This window comes from Gopherus flavomarginatus, chromosome 1 (genome assembly GCF_025201925.1).
Source record: "Gopherus flavomarginatus isolate rGopFla2 chromosome 1, rGopFla2.mat.asm, whole genome shotgun sequence".
Lineage (NCBI taxonomy): Eukaryota > Metazoa > Chordata > Testudines > Testudinidae > Gopherus > Gopherus flavomarginatus.
In genome coordinates this window covers 341,796,962-341,816,967 of record NC_066617.1, presented here as the reverse complement: position 1 = coordinate 341,816,967, position 20,006 = coordinate 341,796,962, and the positions used below count along the sequence as shown (strand labels likewise).

Genomic DNA, 20,006 nt, shown 5'->3' with positions numbered 1-20,006 from the left:
GCATGCACTATGCAGGGACATCAGGCCTCAGCACTTCTCCCTAACTTAGGGTGATCAAATGTCCTGATTTTATAGGGATAGTCCCAATTTTGGGGTCTTTTTCTTATATAGGCTCCTATTACTCTACCACCCCCCATCCCGATTTTTCACATTCACTGTCTGGTCACCCTACCCTAACTCCATACCACATGGATATGGGAGACACAAAGCAGGACCTGCCAGAAATAGAGCCAGCCACTGGAAGCTGCAGGGACAATAGTCAATTGCAGCAACAGAACATGACCCAGCTGGAGCATCTTGGCCTACATCCTCTGACAAGTAACGTCACAGTGACATCAGTAAAGGGATTTTACCATTTGAACTCTAGGCATTATTTTTTCTCTGCAAATTGGTTGGTTGTTCCAACAACCTCTTGCCATTCAACCTCTCTTCTCTCTCTCCCCTCTTCAAGGTTCACTCTCTTTCTGGCCTGGTTTATGGGGGGGTGGGAAGAGGAGGAAGGGGATCGATCTAAGTTACACAACTTCAGCTATGTGAATAAGCTGATGTACTTAGACCCACACACCATAGTGTCTTCACATGTCAAATCATGTCTTCGCTGCGGTGAGTTGACTGTTGCTGCTTTCCCATTGACTCTGCTTGCGCCTCTTGCGGTGGTGGAGTACAGGAGAGCTCTTGGGGGTTGATTTATTGTGTCTAGACTAGACACAATAAATTGACCCTCACTGGATCAATCACTGCCTGCAGGGACCATAGTCAATTGTAGCAACAAAACATGACCCATCGATCGCTGCCTGCTGCTCCGGTGGGTAGTGTAGACATACCCTCTTCTGTCTTCCATGCTCTTTTCCTTTCTCTTCTCTTCATATCTCCCATTCTTTCCCTCCCTCAATATCTCTCTTTTGTTTCCTTGTTTTGCCTCCCACTGGTTCCTATTACCCACTTTTGAATTCATTGGGAATTTTTGCATGGACTTTGGACCAGCCCCTTAGTCCAATTACTGCTGCATCTTTGATATCATCTAAATTCCCTTTTTCCTCAGTTTCCTCATGATCAAGAACCCTGTCCATTCCTGGAGCAATCCTAACGTGGTTAGTGTAACTTTCCCCTTTAGCTTCCCCATTTCTCAGCTATCTCCCTCCCGCGCCTGCATCTGTAGTCTAACCAAACCACTACAGCTAAAGTCATACTCCTCGCCAGCCACTCTATCGCAATCTCAGTCTCTGTCAAATTAAAACTCCTCACCACACCTTACATAATCTTTCTCCATTTACTGCTCATTTCCCATTCCTTAACTTCTCTCAATTCCCTCGTGCAAGTCAAATTCTGCTGTCAGTTACACCTAGAGTAATTCCATTGATTTCAATATCTCGTTTATTAAGGGACCCAGAATGTCTTTACTGTACATCTTTAACAGCACTGAGCACATTGTCAGCACTTAAATAAATAATGATAGCCATGCATCTGAAATTTTAGGAGAGCTTTGTGAGGTTGTACATTATTTTTGATGAGAGAGACACATGCTTTCATACCATTTGACTGCTTTCTTACAAATGTCAGGATGGCTTTGATATAAAGGGATGTATTATATTGTCTGGCTGCTAAGAGGATATTTGCTAAGTTTTTTGTTGATTTATCCATACTAACCACCACTGCATCATTAAATGGACAAAGCTATTGTACACAAAATTTCCCAACCCTCTAGAATTGATTGTACACAGCAATCTTTTGAAATATAATTTGAACTCATATTTGAGGAAATAAATCTTTTCTTTTAAAAGTGCTGTTGTTTTAATAGCATTGAAGATACCATCAAACAGGGGATGAATAGGATTTGAGCAGAGCAAGTCAAACTAATGTAAGCTATTTCCCCCCACCACAGGCTTTATCACTGTATAGCTATTAAGAATCACGCCACAGTGGTTTTCACAATAAAGTCTCTAGGTTTGGGAAGAAGTAGTGACATTCATTTTGTTTTTAAAGACCATTCTTTATTTCCCAGGTGTGATGGGGGAATATGAGCCGAAAATTGAGGTCCATTTTCCTTATACAGTTACAGCTGCAAAGGGAACTACCGTTAAGATGGAGTGCTTTGCGCTGGGCAAGTAAGTACATATTCTTCCATAATTAGACACCATTGTTTATTAAAATGTGACATCTAATTTTTGGTTCAGTTATTTTGCAGGGTTTCATTTTCACAGAAACTCCTTGGTGCATATACCAAGTTTTTATAAGACAGCTAAGTGGGAATTGACTAAGTAACCAATTATGAATTCCCTACCTAGCCATTCCTACAGACAATAACATATACAAGTTTAAAATGTGCTGGTTCGACATAAAAAGTAAAGTTATTTTAAATGAAAAGAAAAAAAATTGTCATCTGTAGTCTTCTATTTACCACACATTTTTCCTCTGCTACTTTTTTACTGCTTGCTAGCACATATCAGGCTATATAATTCCAGTGGTGTTTGTTATTGGTTTTTTGTCTTGCGTTGATTTTCCCCTGCAAAATCTCTTAATTGAAAAGAAAACAAGATTATTGTGTAGTTACCTGTTCCAACCTGGGACATAGATTCTAAATAGAAACCATAAAATAATGTTCCAAATATCCTAAGAATCTAATATATGTAATTATAATTACATATGAGCTCAGGATTACTTTTGCGTCCTCTAACCTAATGGTAGTATCATCTATTTCCCTGTAAAATCTCTAATTCATGGTGACATCAGTCATCTTAGTTATAACAGACCCACTAGCACTGCCAAAGTTCTGGATTTAATATCTCACCTTGGCTAGAATTTTGTATGCAGGTCAATAGACTGGTTAATAAAGAAACAAGGGTACTTAGTTTTAAAAAAAATATAAGACTTTGCAGTTGTATAGCTCCTTTCATCAAGAATAAGATTACCCCAGGGTACTTTTTTGATGTTACAGGATGAAGTTCATAATGTTATTAAAGGAAATGGAGTTTTTGCCTGAAGTTAAGTGAAGCTGGGATAGTATATGATCAGACAGAGCAGAAAAGCACTGTCCATGGCTCAAAGAAAGCATCTTCTGTTTCTCTCTCTCTCTCTCTCTCTCTCTCTCTCTCTCTCTCTCTCTCTCTCTCTCTCTCTCTCTCTCTCTCTCTCTCTCTCTCTATATATATAGTGACAAACGCAGATAGAGATGGATAGATATGGCAAAATGTTTGATAATTTCACACTGTAATAATCTCACTGAGTGTGTGTATGCACGCGTTCATGTTTATGCAGGTGTACACCACTGGCTTCTACTGAATGGAATCAGAACTGCTTATCTGTGTGTTACAGCCTTTTTCTCCATGTAGCATCACAGAAGAGACAATTCTCAGCTGTAATGAATGTCTAGATAATTCTTTATTCCAGCTGCTGAATGCCAACTGTCCTTTCTGGCTTTCTAATTCATAAATCATTTACCCATATGGGGTGTCTTTTAATCCTGCCCAGAATTCAGCAATAATGAAAGGATTGCTAAATATGCTACACTGTACCTCCTACAGCTAAACCAAGATTCTCCTGTAACTCAAGCGATAGGGTCTTAGCTTTTGGAATACAGTAGCACCTCAGAATTACAAACATCTTGGGAATGGAGGTTTTTTGCAACTCCAAAATGTTCGTAACTCTGAACAAAATGTTATGGTTGTTCTTTCAAAAGTTTACAACTGAACATTGACTTAATACATCTTTGAAACTTTACTAGACAGAAGAAAAGTGTTGCCTTTTAACCATCTTAATTTAAATGAAAAAAGCACAGAAACAGTTTCCTTACCTTGTCAAATCTTCTTATTTTTAGATTTTCCTTTTTTAGTAGTTTACATTAACATAGCACTATACTGCACTTGCTTTTTAATTTTTTTGTTTAGGCTGCTACCTGATTGCATACTTTCAGTTCCATATGAGGTGTATGGTTGACTGGTTAGTTTGTAAGTCTGGTGTTTGTAACTCTGTGGTTCTACTGTATAAGTATTATCCCATGTGATTCTTTAAAGTTCTGAGCAGCCATCCTGGGCAGCATAACAATCATGAAATCCTAAGTGGACATATTTGCTGAAGTGAGGCATTGAAATTATACTAACAGTTTTGAGGAAAACCAACATCTTTCAGATTTTGAATATATAATAGGGTTATCCAAGCCAAACCATAGCATATATATATGTTGATCTGGGAAGAATTTGGGAAATATATTTATCTGGACTGCAGTACTAGCTGCATCTCTGACCCCTTTGTTGTCTCTCTAAGTGCATCACCTCAGGTGTCAGGCCTTTGTGCTTTTCCCCCTCCTGGGGTGGAATTCCTCAATTTTCCCACTCTTGGACTAGACCCTGTGTATTAACCACGCTTACACAGCAAGTCCTCTTGGGTTCAGCATCTGTGGTTCTTCCCTTCTGCAGTCTGTGATCAGTGGTATGCATAGTGATCAGACAGTCTTCCTAAAACAAAAGTATTATTTTATTTACCACAGTAGAAACAAAACAATTAGCAAACAAGGATTTTAAAACAACAAACCATCTATTCATGTCTAACTTACCTAAGGCTTACCATCCCCTGATGATCACTTAGGCAGGCCTAATTTCCTTCAGGCACCCAGTGTATGTCTCTGTCAACAACTGCCTCCCTCTCACTAGAGAGAGTCCCTTTTTAACTGCCAGCGTCCTTTTGATCCTGTTTTCCAGCGTGCTTTCATGTCCAACATTATCTCTTAATAACCCTAAAGTATTTACCAAGGGGTGGTTTATCTTGAGACATTGTACTCCTTCTCATTTGTTTTTCCCTGACAATCTCCTTATTAGTAAACCAACATATTCATACAGTAAATATCCTGATAACATGTTTTATAATATATAATATTCATGAATTATTACAGAGCAGCTCCACTTCTATCACAGTTTAGAAATATCTCCATTCATACCCATATTTCAGAGCAAGGTGTTGCATTTTGTTTTCTTTTCAGTAACTTTGTCACATTTGTGCATAGTTACTAATCACAATACTTAACACTTTGGATAGGTGAAAGAGAGCAAATACTTTGGGATGAAGTATGCAGGGTAAGTAATTTGCTATGTGTTTTACACTATGGACCTCAAGAAAGAGGGTGATTGGGTGGTGGAGTGGGGGATGCAATAACTCTAGTGACATTTCCTGAAACATTGAGACAGAGGAAGAATGCTGCTCTCCAGAGACCTGGTGGCTTCAGGCATTCTTGCATCTGCAGTATTAACTATGTTTCTGCAGTGCTAATAGATGGCAACCAGACTCCTGTAGTTTCTTGACTACCTTAGAAACAATAACCATTATGTATTTTTTGAAATATTCTTGCTGGAACCAAAATGTAGTTGCTGACTGTCTCTGAGTCGATTGTCATCTTCCCAGCAAAGAGGATGCATACAAAGTGTAGTGTCTTACAATAGACACTGACAAAGAAGAAAAGCTTCTCTGAATATCTTTCATTCTGAATCCCAAGATTTAATAACTTCTCTAAAAAAAGTCAGAGGATGTTCAGGTAACAACACAAGGAGAAATAATCCTGACAGCAGATGCTTTAATTACCCCAAGTCCAAGTTGACATTTGGTGTTAACCTGTAACAACAACAAAAACTCTACACTTTAAAGCAGTTTAAGATTATCTAATAAGTCACTCCCATCTGCTAATACTGTAAGGGGCAGATATTTTTATTGTGCACATTCCTTATCATGCTTTCACAGCCATTAGCACACAATCAGATCAGCTGTGCTGAGACTGCTTTCGATCAGATACGGTAATAATTATATGAATGACATTTCGGGCCTCATCTGACACCTGTAGGCAGAGGTGGGAGGTAAAAAGGCAGCACGTTTTCTGTGCATTTCCCCCCATCTCTTATTCCTGGTAGTTTTCACAAATCTTTTCTTGTTGCACTCCATCAAATGTTCATTAGGGAACTGAGGCTGTAAGTAATTTTTTTCTGCTTTTTTGCATTCTTAGTGCAAATAAAGAAACACTAGTTACTACCAGTCCCTAAACCAGTGTGCTCCTGTTTTTCCTCATTCTTTAGCTTAGCTGTCTCAAATGGTTGCTCTTCTGTTGCATTGTAACTGTGAGAATGACAAATATTCCTGAGAGATTTCCTGTGGTAGGCAATTGGCAAGTACTCCTGAAAGCCTGGCCTTTAGTTACAGAGTAATGATTTATTAATAGTGTTTATTTAGAACTGTCAGTCACTAACGGCTGTTGGAATTTAAAAAAATGGAGCTGTGCTGCATTTGTCGATCAAACTAAAATCAAATGACTTAATTGCTTGATTGACAAAAGGTCTCAGGAAAGGATTCAGTCTCTGGGCCAAGCAGTCAATAGGGGAAAACTGCAATGGGGATCTGGGACATGATTATCAATGCCAGTTATTGGTGGCCTTTCCTGTGGTGAGGAATTATCCTATATGGATACCAAAGAGAAATGACTCAACATTTCCTGTTATTATTAATCATTTATATTGTGTTGTGACTAGAAGCTCTAATCATGGACCAGGACACCATTGTGCTAGACCAGGGGTCGGCAGCCTGCGGTTTCAGAGCTGCGTGCAGTTCTTTGGCAACCCCCTTGTGGTTCTTTGGCTGCCCCCTTGTGGGCAGCTGTTTTTTGAGGGGGTGCGAGGTGCAGGTTCTAGCCGGGCGACGCTTACCACAGGGGTCTCCCGGCCAGCAGAGCTCTGGCCCCACGTTGCTTCCGGAAGCAGCTGGCTGCTGTTGGCACTTCTCTGCTCACCCTTTGGGGGGAGAGGGGCAGCAGGTCTCCCTGCACTGTCCACGCCTGCAGGCACCACCCTTGCAGCTCCCATTGGCTGGGAACTGGCCAATGGGAGCTGTGAGGACAGTGCTGGAGGTGGGGAAAATGCACAGAGCTGCCTCCCATCCACCACGGGGGGTGCAGAGACGTGTCAGCAGCCAGCCGCTTCCGAGACTGGAAGACTGCACTGCGGGCCGAAAGCTGCCTGTGGTAAGTGCCTCCCAGCCAGAGACTGTACTTCACGCCCCCTCCTGCACCCCAACCTCCTGCCCCAGGTCAGAACCCCCTCCTGCTTCCAAACTCCCTCCCAGGATCCACACCTCCTCCTGCACCCTAATCCCCTACCCTAGCCCAGAGCCCCCTCCTGTTTGTATTCAAATTCAAGTGGCAGAAGTTGCATTACAAGTATTGGTGAGTAATAATAACTTTAATGTGTTCAATTATTATTAGTTTATAAATTCTAACTCTATAAGTAGCTTTGCATGTGATGCAGATCTCAAAATATTTTTGGTCAAAGACAAAAACAAAAAAAATGGCTCTTCTTCTTTGAAGGGTTGCCGACCCCTGTGCTAGGTCCTGTACAAACAGAACCAAAGACAGTCCCTGTCCTAAAGAGCTAAAAATGTGTCTGAGATGACAGATGGATACAATAGTCAGGAAAAAAGGTTTTCATCTACCTGCTGCATATTAATGAATGTATTTTGCTTTAGTGTGTTTTTTCAACTTCTGTTGAGAATGATTCACTTTTGTGAAACAAGTCACATTTATTGTATGCATGACATCACATCTCCTGTACCGGACACATTTGTGTTGTGATTACCTCCACAGTTAATGAAAATACATCTGGTTCCTGATCTTTCTATAGTTATGCCATTTTAATTCTTCAGTTCTTTCACTGCTTTTTACACAATAGCTGATCAAAATTATCTTCTTGAAAAGTTTTTTTTCTGACTAACTATGGCCTTAAAAGACAAAAAAATCCATAACTTTTCACACACAAAATGTTCAACATCTGCCAAATTTTCAATTTTATTCACTAGTTACCATAACATTTTTGCTACATTTTTACAATTAATGTGTGTGATGGGTTCAGTCACAGAGACCTCCTTGGCACTGTCACATGATGTGCTGAAATTACCTCTGAGCCCATTTACCAAGCCAGATTGGGACTCCAGAACCCTGCCTTGTTGAGCCAGACACACTAGCCTGCTGCAACAGAGACCCAGGGTCTGGTCCATGCCCCCAAAGCTGCAGACTTCACTGAAAACAGCTCAGCAGGTTACTTGTCTCCAGCACCCTGACACGCAGTTCCCTGTGGGATCCAAACCCCAAATAAATCTGTTTTACTCTGTATAAAACTTATACAGGGTAAATTCATCAATTGTCCACCCTCTATAGCACTGATAGAGATATATGCACAGCTGTTTGCTCCCCTAGGTATAAATCACTTACTCTGGGTTTATTAATAAACAAAAGTGATTTTATTAAGTATAAAAACTAGGATTTAAGTGGTTTCAAGTAATAACAGACAGAACAAAGTAAGTCACAAAGCATAAAAAAAAACATGCAAGTCTAAGCCTAATACATTAAGAAACTGATTACAGGTAATATCTCACCTTCAAAGATGTTCCAATAAGCTTCTTTTACAGACTAGACCCCTTCCTAGTATGGGTCCAATTCTTTCACCTGGTACTGTCCTTGTTAGATTCAGTAGACATCTCAGGTGGTAAGCAGGGATTTCCCCCTCTGTCCCGCTCCACCCCCTTTTATAGCTTTGGCGTGAGGTGGGAATCTTTTGTCTCCCTGGGTCCCCACCTTTCCTTCTAAATGGAAAAGTACAAGATATAAGATGGATTTCATTATCAGGTGATAATGAAGTCTCCATTCTTCCTGGGTTGGCCCACATGTACACAGAAAGGCTTGCAGGTAAATAAACCATTTACAACCAATTGTCATAGTCAATGGGAGCCATCAAGATTGTAAACCACCATTAATGGCCCACACTCTACATAATTACAATAGGACCTCAGAGTTATGCTTCATATTTCTAGCTTCAGATAGAAGAATGATACATGCACACAAATAGGTGGAATATATTCAGTAGGTTATAACCTTTGTTGTGATACCTTTTGCATAAAGCATATTCTAGTTACATCATATTCACACTCTTAAGCATATTTCCATGAAACATATGGAGTGCAATGTCACAATATGCTTATTAAAATCATGTTAAAATTGTTATTGAACAATTTCATTTGCTTAAAACAAAGCATTTAAAACACAAACTTTAATAAAAAATGGGTCCATTTTAAGCTTTGAAACATGGAACAGTTTCACAGTTAACACTTCCTTTTAGGAAGCACAGTTTCCACTACCCCACATAAATATAAATATCTATTGTTGTGTTCAAAGTCAAGTCAATTTCTGATACTAACCTTGCTTTTACCTGGTTATCACTTATAGTACTATAATCCGATCCGTCCCTCCCTCTCTCTATCTAGTCCATCTGTTGACTATTTAAATTGACATGAATTAATTTTATTATGTAGATCTGTAACACAATGATCAATGGTTTTATTTTGTAATCAATGGTTGGTTTGTTGTAAAGAAAATGTCCTTTCCAAAGTGACAGATTTGTGCCTGGATTGCAGTATTCATGACATTTTTGAATGGCTCTGTCTTTCAATTCACAGTCTTCACAGAATTACTCTGGTCCTGCCACTTGTAGTAGCTTTTCATCTTCTACATTTTTTTTCTGAAGTAGCATTGGCTTACAGGAATATTTCAAATTAACAAGCTTCTCCAGTTCTTTACCCTAATACTTTTTCAGATTGAAGGATTTGGGTGGGCTTTATTTTGCTCCATTTTTATCAAAGATTGTCTTTGGACACCACATAACAGCAGTGTAACAAGCAGATGTGCTAGCGTTTATATCCTGGCCCTAGACACCGATCAGGGGAGGTCCTGGATGACTGGAAAAAGGCTAATGTAGTGCCTATTCTTTAAAAAGATAAGAAGGGGGATCTGGGAAACTACAGGCCAGTCAGCCTCACCTCAGTCCCTGGAAAAATCATGAAGCACCGGAATGGGTTACCTAGGGAGGTGGTGATATCTCCTTCCTTAGAGGTTTTTAAGGTCAGGCTTGACAGAGCCCTGGCTGGGATGATTTAGTTGGGGTTGGTCCTGCTTTGATCTGGGAGTTGGACTAGATGACCTCCTGAGATCCCTTCCAACACTGATATGCTATGATTCTATGATACATGATCTGGACGAAGGTTACATGAGGGCTTCCAGTGGCTGCTGTCACAGAGAGCATCCCCAAGCTTGGCATTTTCCAACATTGTACTACATGTATTTTGTAAACGTGAGTTCAGTGCTACAATTTTGACATGGGGCTTGAAAGCAGTAAATAGAAGAAGTGAATTTTTAGAAAGTGCCTTGAGGAGAGCAGGGTTGATGGTACAAATATTGACAGAGCACTAGGTTTACTCAAGCTGATATATACAGAGAAGTAAGTTACACCCTTCTCCATAGAATCATAGAATCACGGGACTGGAAGGGACCTTGAGAGATCATCTAGTCGAGTCCCCTGCACTCATGGCAAGACTAAGTATCATCTAGACCATCTTGGTGTTTGTCTAACCTGCTCTTAAAAATCTCCAATGATGGAGATTCCACCGTCTCCCTAGGCATTTTATTCCAATGCTTAACCATCCAGTTATTCACCCACCTTATAGTAGCTCCACATTGGTTGCATTTCCCTAGTTAGTTTATGAGAAGGTCATGTGAGACAGTATCAAAAGCTTTACTAAAGTCTACTGCTTCCCCCACCCCATCCACAAGGCTTGTTACCCTGTCAAAGAAAGCTGTCAGGTTTGACATTCTTGACAAATCCATGCTAACTGTTACTTATATCACCTTATTATCTTCTAGATGTTTCAAATTGATGGCTTGATTATTTGCTCCATTATTTTTCCAGGTACAGAAGTTAAGCTGACTGGTCTATGATTCCCCTGTGTAACAGGGTCCACAACCTGCCCCTCTTTCTGGGGCTTGCTTGTACAGGCAGAGTGAGCCTTCAGCTAGGAGGCCTCCAGTTCCCTCCCTGACTAACTTATCCCTGGCTGCACCCTACCTTCTGGTTCCCTCCCAGCCTTTATAGCCCTTGGCTTGTCAGGCCAGCAGGTGTTGCCAATCCTCAGGCCATCATCAGGCCTTTTCCATCAGCCCCAATCTGCTGTTGTCAGACGCTACTGGTGTGGTGCTCTGCTCTGTTCAATGTTGATAACAATCGGCTGCGTGCGTGTTTCCTCTGTCTGCTGTCCCAGCTCTGCGCAGATAGCGGACACAGCAGATCCCGAGAGAACCTCCAATGACCACAGACTCAAGTAAGGTACGAAGGCACGTCAGCCAGGTTTATTGTCGAAGAGAAACACAATCTCCAGCTCCCAGGCAAATGAAGTCTACGGTGCTGCTAGCCAGTACATATGTACTCCCTGGCAATGGACTCAGCTCAGTTAGTGGCGGAACTTTCCACTGCCCCCTAGGCTGGACAAAGACACTGTCCCAGGGATGTATTCTTATACACAGGTACAAACAAGTTACACATCACTTCTGACATATTGAGGTGCAACCCCTCTACGTAGCAAGGTACAACCCCTCTACGTAGTAAGGTGCCGCCTCTCACCTTGTACATGTTGGTTCGAACAAAACAACTCTATCCATCACATTCCCCTTTTGGCCCTATCATTGGGATGGATCAGATTGTTCCTTGTTATGTGTGGAAGGTGCAAGTATTGGAGTGTTCTGATATCTAGTGTTCAGTACCTTTTAGGTATCTTCTTGCAGCATCAGCCCTTTCCTTGCCGGCTTCTGTGAGCAGGGCCTGCCTAAGGCTCACAGCTTTAACTTTGCTTTATGTTAGCAAAGTCTTGACCATTACTTTAGTTTAGGCCTTAGACCTCGTACCGGGCCTCTGATACCAAGCTTTATATCTCAGGGCCTCCTCTTACTACATCTGCTTCCTTTGATTGCAGCTGACCGGGCAGGGGTTAATTAGGTGCTTTTGCACCTGCACTTTGCTATACCTGGGTTGTCCTTATTTCCCTTTTTATATAATGGCACTTTATTTGCCCTTTTCCAGTCTTCTGGATCTCTTTAATCTTCTATGACTTTTCAAAGATAATTGCTAATGGCTCAGATATCTCCTCAGTCAGCTCCTTGAGTATTCTAGGATGCATTTAATCAGGCCCTGGTGACTTGAAGACATCTAACTTGTCTTAGTAATTTTTAACTTGTTCTTTCCCTATTTCAGCCTCTGATCCTACCTTATTTTCACAGACATTCACCATGTTAGACTCCAGTCACCACCAACCTTCTTGGTGAAAACCGAAACAAAGAAATCATTAAGCGTCTCTGCCATTTCCACATTTTCTGTTACTGTTTTTCCCCCTCATTGAGTAACAGGCTTACCCTGTCCTTGATCTTCCTCTTGCTTCTAAAGTATTTGTAGAATGTTTTCTTGTTACCCTTTATGTCTCTAGCTAGTTTGAGCTTGTTTCTAATTTTGTCCCTTCATACTTGTGTTACATGGTTATATTCATCTTTTGTAATTTGAACTAGTTTCCACTTTTTGTAGGACTCTTTTTTTTTTTTTTTTAGATCATTGAAGATATCCAGGCTAAGCAAAGGTGGTCTCTTGCCATGTTTCCTATCTTTCCGACGCAGTGGGATAGTTTGCTCTTTTGCCCTTAATAATGTCTCTTTGAAAAACTGCCAACTGTCTTCAATTGTTTTTCCCTTTACACTTGCTTCTCATGGGATCTCACCTACCAGCTCACTGAGTTTGCTAAAGTCTGCCTTCTTGAAATGCATTGTTTTTATTTTGCCATCCTCCCGCCTACCATTCCTTAGAATCACAAACTCTGCCATTTCATGATCACTTCCACCCAAGGTGCCTTCCACTTTCAAATTCTCAACCAGTTCCTCCTTATCTGTCAGAATCAAATCTAGAACAGTCTTTCCCCTAGTAGCTTTCTCCACCTTCTGAAATAGAAATAGTTTCCAATATGTTCCATGAACTTGCTGGATAATCTGTGCCCTGCTGTGTTATTTTCCCAACAGATGTCTGAGTAGTTGAAGTTCCCCATCACCACCAAGTCCTGTGCTTTGGATGATTTTGTTACTTGTTCAAAAAAATCCTCATCCACCAAGACTTCTTCTCGGTTAGGTAATCTGTAGTAGACCCCTACCATGAGCATGGACCCTGTCCCCCCCTAGGGGGAAGCGTGCCAAAAAAGTACAAGTGGCAGTGCTACTATCTGCGTTCACTCAGAGCTTTTTCTGCAGGGAAGCAAAGTGAGTTGACTGCTTTGTTTCCAATTCCAGAGATCAGCAGTATCCTTCTTCTCCTACATGCTTGAAATGCTGAAAAGTGGAGCATCTACTCACCACCTATGAGCACCAGATTCCAATCTAAATTCTAAATATTAGGTGATATGGCTCTGGGGTGATTTGAAACCTTTACAACACAGGTGTTTTGTTGTTTTTTTAAATTGTGATAATTCATAGCCTCCCTCAATCCATATCATTAGACATATGCAAAGCTTTCCTAGACAGTTTGGGAAGCAAGACAGTCATTTGCATATGCTCTCAAAGATGCACAACTATCCCTGGATGCAATCCCCTTCCCTGTAGCATGGGCATTGTTTATCACAGCTGGTTGATCCCTGGGGAGGATTACTTGCAGAAGGTGGGTTTTTATTTTGTAATTCTGACATTTTGAGCTTGCACTCCCTCTCTCCATGCTTTCAGTCATCCAACTCCAACAGTCTCCAATCTGCAGCTTCTTCTGCTGCCTGTTTCTCTTCAGCTGCTGTCTGCTCTCTCTCGTAGGCATTCTTCTTGTTCTTTTTCCAGTTTCACCATCTCCAGTCAGGCTCCCACGAGCTGAATGTCTGCCTCACTGAGGACTGTGCCAGGCAGGTACCCTATCACTGGGCGGTTGCAGTCAAGTCTGCAATCTCTGCAGCACCACTCCTTCCCAAGGGATCTGGCTGCGGTACATGTAACTTATCTTGTTCCCTAAGCATAAACACCATTTCCTCGACATTTTTCCCTGCAGCTGCTAATGCACGATCAGTGCACAGCTGCTCAAATTGTAGCTTAGTCAGTCTGGAATATGTGTCTCGTTTGTGTGTTCATTTTGCACTATCTTTTGTTCTATTTCCTTCTCCTGAAATAAAGAAACAGTACATAACAAAATATAACTATTTTCTTTCCTGTTTCCAACCTTCTTACTTTTAAATCTTTAGGTTATATGTATCAGTATACTTTGTAAATGCCTTGAGCATGAATTTTGGTTAGCTCATAAACTGGGTGCACATCCTGCTGCTTATACCACTTTGCTTACACACTTTTTCGGAATTAACTGAGGAGTGAATCCCTACCACCTGCTCACAGCAGGAAAGAGTCTTGTCTATGCCCAGCAGGGGAAATCCTCCCTAACTAGCAGTTTATACACCCCACTTTGTTATGTTGGAGTGCCCAGTCCCTTATCATCTGGACACCCTCAGAATTCCCCAATCCACCGCTTCCATGGAGACAGGGCAATCCAATTCACTGATTTCACCTCCATTCAACACTCTTTTGAGTATAAGGCACTTAAATGTGTTTATTTATTTTTTTTAAATGTGTCTATAGTAAAACCAAATTGAAGTTTATTTAAGAAAGCTTGAGATAAAGATTCAAATAAAAGCAAGTAAAAGGATTTGGAGACAAAAGGTTATAGGTAAAAGAAAAACACAGAACACAACCTGTAGGCTATAATTATTAAAACGTTTCTTTCCTTTCTAGGAATATAGTCCTTACCCAATGGTCAGTCCTTACTGAACTTGTCCAGTCCAGAGAACTGGGTTCCACCTGTCATGAGACATTTCTGTTGGTAGAGTATCTCTTCCATAATGGATAATGTCTTATGCCGTTTCTTCTTCTCTTAGGCCTGGTCTACACTACGCATTTAAACCGATTTTAGCAGCGTTAAACCAATTTAACGGCGCACCCATCCACACTACGAGGCCCTTTATATCGATATAAAGGGCTCTTTAAATCGGTTTCTGTACTCCTCCCCAACGAGAGGAATAGCGCTAAAATCGGTATTACCATATCGGATTAGGGTTAGTGTGGCTGCAAATCGACGGTATTGGCCTCCGGGCGGTATCCCACAGTGCACCACTGTGACCGCTCTGGACAGCAATCTGAACTTGGATGCAGTGGCCAGGTAAACAGGAAAAGCCCCGCGAACTTTTGAATTTCATTTCCTGTTTGCCCAGCATGGAGCTCTGATCAGCATGGGTGGCGATGCAGTCCCAAATCCAAAAAGAGCTCCAACATGGACTGTACGGGAGATATTGGATCTGATCGCTGTATGGGGAGACAAATCTGTTCTATCAGAGCTCCGTTACAGAAGACAAAATGCCAAAGCGTTTGAAAAAAAAAAATCTCCAGGCTACACAGTGCTGCATGACAAGCGTAACGGGAAGCCAGAGACTCAAATGAACGCTCATGGAGGGAGGGAGGGGGTACTGAGGACTCCAGCTATCCCACAGTCCCCAGCAGTCTCTGAAAAGTATTTGCATTCTTGGCTGAGCTCCCAATGCCTGTAGGTTCAAACACATTGTCCAGTGTGGTTCAGGGAATAGATCGTCAATTTACTCCCCCCCACACGTGAAAGAAAAGGGAAAGAAATCGTTTCTTGACTTCTTTCAATGTCACCCTATGTCTACTGAATGCTGCTGGTAGACGTGATGCTGCAGCAGTGAAACGCAGTATCCGCTCTTCTCCCCTCCCTGGTGGCAGACGGTACATGCTTGATAACTGCTGAATACCCCTGGCTGACCTCAGGGGCGCCTGGGTAAAAATAGGAATGATTCCTGGTCATTCCCAGGAGATGGTACAGAACGGCTGGTAACCGTCTTCATCATAGCCACTGGAGGCTGAGCTCCATCAGTCCCCTCCCTTCCTTGTGTAAAGAAAAGATTCTGTCCTGCCTGGACTATCATAGGAGCAGCATGCTGGGCTTCTCTCTCCCGCACCGCTTAATGTCCTGCCTGGACTGTCATATCACGGGGAGGCTGCTTCCCCCTCATTTTATCTCACTAACAAGTCACTGTTTCTTATTCCTGCATTCTTTATAACTTCATGACACACATGGGGAGGGACACTGCCACAGTAGTCCAGGAAGGTTGGGGGAGGAGGGAAGCAACGGGTGGGGTTGTTGCAGGGGCAACCCCCGTGAATGGCATGTAGCTCATCATTTCTGCGGGATCTGACACGGAGCAGCTGTGCTCTCTGATACACTGGTTCTGTAGTAAACTTGCCCCATATTCTAGGCAGGACTGACTCTATTTTTAGAAACCATAAAGGAGGGATTGACTTGGGGAGTCATTCCCAGTTTTGCTTTTGCAGCCCCGGCCGATCTCAGCCAGTGGCACCCATGATAGCAGCAGACAGCACAGAAGGACAGATAATTGTCATCTTATTGCCAAATTACACTGGCAGCAGATGGTACAGAACGACTGGTAACCATCTCTGCTATCATGCAAAAGCAAATGAATGCTGCTGTGTAGCGCTGGAGTATCACCTCTGTCCGCGGCATCCAGTACACATACGGTGACTGTGAAAAAAAAAGCTGAATGGGCTCCATGGTTGCTGTGCTATGGCATCTGCCAGGGCAATCCAGGGAAAAAGGGCGCGAAATGATTGTCTGCCGTTGCTTTCCCTGAGGAAGGAATGAGTGACGACATTTACCCAGAACCACCCGCGACAATGATTTTTGCCCCATCAGCCACTGGGCTCTTAACCCAGAATTCTAAGGGGCGAGGGAGACTGCGGGAACAATGGGATAGCTACGGAATAGCTACCCACAGTGCAACGCTCCAGAAATCGACGCTAGCCTCGGACCATGGATGCACACCGCCGAATTAATGTGCTTAGTGTGGCCACGTGCACTCAACTTTATACAATCGGTTTTATAAAACCGGTTTACATAAAATCGGAATTATCCCGTAGTGTAGACATACCCTTATATAGTTACAGACTAATGTCTCTTAGCCCAGAGGGTTCCCTATTCAGGACTTTCCTTGCAGTTTTTTTGTCTTTGTAAATGCTCAAACCTGCATCTGGTCCAGACAGTAAACGCTGGCTTGGTCTGGCTCCATAGCTGTCCATTGTTCTCAGTGTTGATTGACTCAGGTCTGAGACTCCCCCACCTTGGCTGACAAGTTTTATTGGAACACAATAGCGTACATGTTACATAACTCTAAAATTGTTTCTCATGCCAACATCTCCCAATAACCATGAAAATCAACTAGTTCTTAGCTTTTGGCAGAGACCACACACCACACCCTTTTGGTGAAATATTGAGAGGATGGTCAGACGCAGGGGCAAATACCCATCAAGGCATGCCTGTGTCACAGTGGTCCCAAAGCTGGGAATGGTGACAAAGAATTGCTTTAATGGGGAAAAGTTTTATGCATCCTTTTTTCATTGCAGTTGGTTTCATACCATACAAATCAGCAGATAAAGAGTTCAGTCAATAGGAATCAAAGACAATAGTGCTGACAGCTAAATTATTTTACATCCAGTATATTTGTTTCTTTATATTGTTGGGTGATTGTATTACATTAGTGCATGGCTGCACATCAGTAACAGCTATGCAGTATTTCAATATTCTTTGTAAAGTACTGGTACAGGACGCTTTATTGATACAAGTGATGTCAGGGCTCTGTATCTTTTGTGTGAAATATTCTTAGTTAGTAGTCAGAATAGAATAGAGATATTGACTACCTTTTAGTATTGAGTTATGACGAGGCTATTATGATAGCAGCATCATTCATACCTCTGCAGTTTATGTTGCTTTAGTAATTCCATCATAAACTCTATTTTTGAGATTTATAGCTCAGTCATGAAAATTCATTCCATCTGTAATTTGGCCTGAAAGATTTCAGTCGCACAGTCCATTTTTAAATTATGTTTTCTAAATGAGATAAAATAAAAATAAAATATATTTTAACTCACACAAGAGAATGGATTTCAGCAATTAATAGTCCACAGCGTGATCCAAAATGTTCATAGTATTTTGAAATACAAAATTCTTTGGTTTGATTCTGATTAGCAAAACTTCTTTTGATTATAAACCTAGAAAGTAATTGGAAAAGAGAATTCCATATCCCAATCAGGTCCCTTACAATTCATGACTGAAATCAGTTTAACTTTCTCTGCTTCTTGCATATGGAGCAGGGTAATGTGTGCATGTCTAGAGTGTACATAAGGGTGCAGTGGGGAGAAGAGAGGCAGGAAGTTGAGAATCCCTACAACCAACTACAATAGGAAGTTCTGCCTCCCATCTGTCATGGAGTGTGGGGAAAGAGCTGGGTGCTTTGAAGGACTCTGTAATCCCTGCTTCTGCCATGGGAGCAGGCAATACAGCTACCCATCAGTCCTAGCTGAGGAATGTGGGGGCACATGTGGTGGTTGCCTCTTCATAAGGCAGCTCCCTCTCTCTTACATCCTCTTCAGCTCTGGAGTCAACCAGTGCCCCCTGGAAGATCAGGGAGCTATTTTCCTCTGCCATCTTTCATAAGAAGAAGTGAGGAGGGGTACAACCACTAAAAGGGAGGAGAGGGTGAAGTAACCAGGAGATGATGAGGTTCAGACCATGTGGTCACCGCATGAATAATTCCATTTGTCAGGAACTACAGGATGGAGAGGCACGGAGGTTAGAAGAAGATGAGGAGCTGGATTGGGATTTAGGGTGAGAGAGGTGATGGATGACAGGATTGGAATAGAAGGTATTAGGCGGTGCTGGGGATCTGCCTCGAGATTTGAAGGGCATGGATCAAAAGGAGCAAGGAGGGATTGGGAGATACTGGGGTAACCACATTGTATCTCAGATTTTGAATTAGATGGGCCACTCATCTAATTCAAAATCTGCACTGGTGTCTGGCCAGCACTTGGCAAACAATGTAATTGGTGTGAGAGTTGGATCAGCTTCCAGAAAGGAGGAAAATGTGAGATATTCAGGGAGTTCATCCCTGCTCCAGCTTTCCCTGAGGGTTTGTGATGAGGTGTTCACCTCACACTCTCCCCAGAGGGGTTAATGGAGGCCAGATGGGCCAATTAATCTTTTAGGCTGTAAAATGGGAGAATTAAGACTGTGAGGAAAACCCAGGTTAGGGGACGTGGGAATAGACGGGCCTTCTGTAAAGCCAGGAAGCTCATAGGAAAAAGGGGTTCTACAGTCAGTCCCTGGAAAAAGGGAGATGTGTTTGGGGCTACAGAGGCAAGTAGCCTACAGTTACTCCTGGGGAGGAGGGAGTTGCGAGGTTGGCAAACCCAGAGAGATGAGGAGAGCTAGAAGGTAAGGAAATGGCTCAGGAAAAGACAGTAAGATCCAGGAAGGAACAGACCTTGGCTGCTGATTAGAGTGTCCCTGAGCTGGAACCAAGAGTAGAGGGCAGACCCAGGTTCCCTTACTAGCCACTGGGGAAGTGGCACCATAGGGGCAGTGAATAGAAAGCGTGCCAGAGGCTGCTAATGATAAGAGATTTTGATACCCCAGGAGGGGCAAATATGAATAGTGACCGGGCTGGAGGGCCAAGTCATGGAGAAGGAACACCTGAAGTCACAGAGATTGATGGAGACAGTGGCTGGAGGCTGTGAAGTGAGCAGCAGAAGGGGGTCCCAGACCTGGAAGGAGTTAATCCCCAGAGTGACTAGGAGGAGGCATCCACTAGTGGTGAATGAACCCAATAACAGGGTTCCACTGGGTTCTGGCTTTCATTCCCTTCTCTTCCCCCACCGCACCTTATTTCTGGGTAATCTCATCCATAGACACAAACTCAACTACCATCTCTATGCTGATAGCTCACAGATCTATCTCTCTACTGCAGATGTTTCTTCTTCTGTCCATACTTGAACTGTGCCAGTATCTCTGATATCTCCTCATAAATGTCCAGCTCAATTTGGGTAAGCCAGAGCTTTTAATCTTTCCCTCCAAGCCCACCCCCTTCCCACTTCCTTTCTGGATCACTGTGGATAACACCAATATCTTGGCTGTCACTCTTCTTGCCTATAAGTTGGACATCAGTTTTGGCTCGAAGCACTCTGTAGACCATCACATCCAGGCTGTATCTAAATCTTGCAGATTCTTTCAGCACAGAATCAC

General features: G+C 42.3%; 1 protein-coding gene across 5 annotated transcripts in view; it reads left to right on the top strand.

Moving 5' to 3' along the window:
* The window catches only part of CNTN5 (contactin 5), a 1,071,723-nt gene that overhangs the window by 824,295 nt on the left and 227,422 nt on the right, over window positions 1-20,006 (top strand). For all 5 annotated transcript variants that reach the window (XM_050940444.1, XM_050940408.1, XM_050940418.1 and 2 more), the window contains one exon: window positions 2,003-2,105. In XM_050940444.1, coding sequence (XP_050796401.1) covers window positions 2,003-2,105 — 103 coding nt within the window. The remainder of the gene's footprint in view (window positions 1-2,002; window positions 2,106-20,006) is intronic.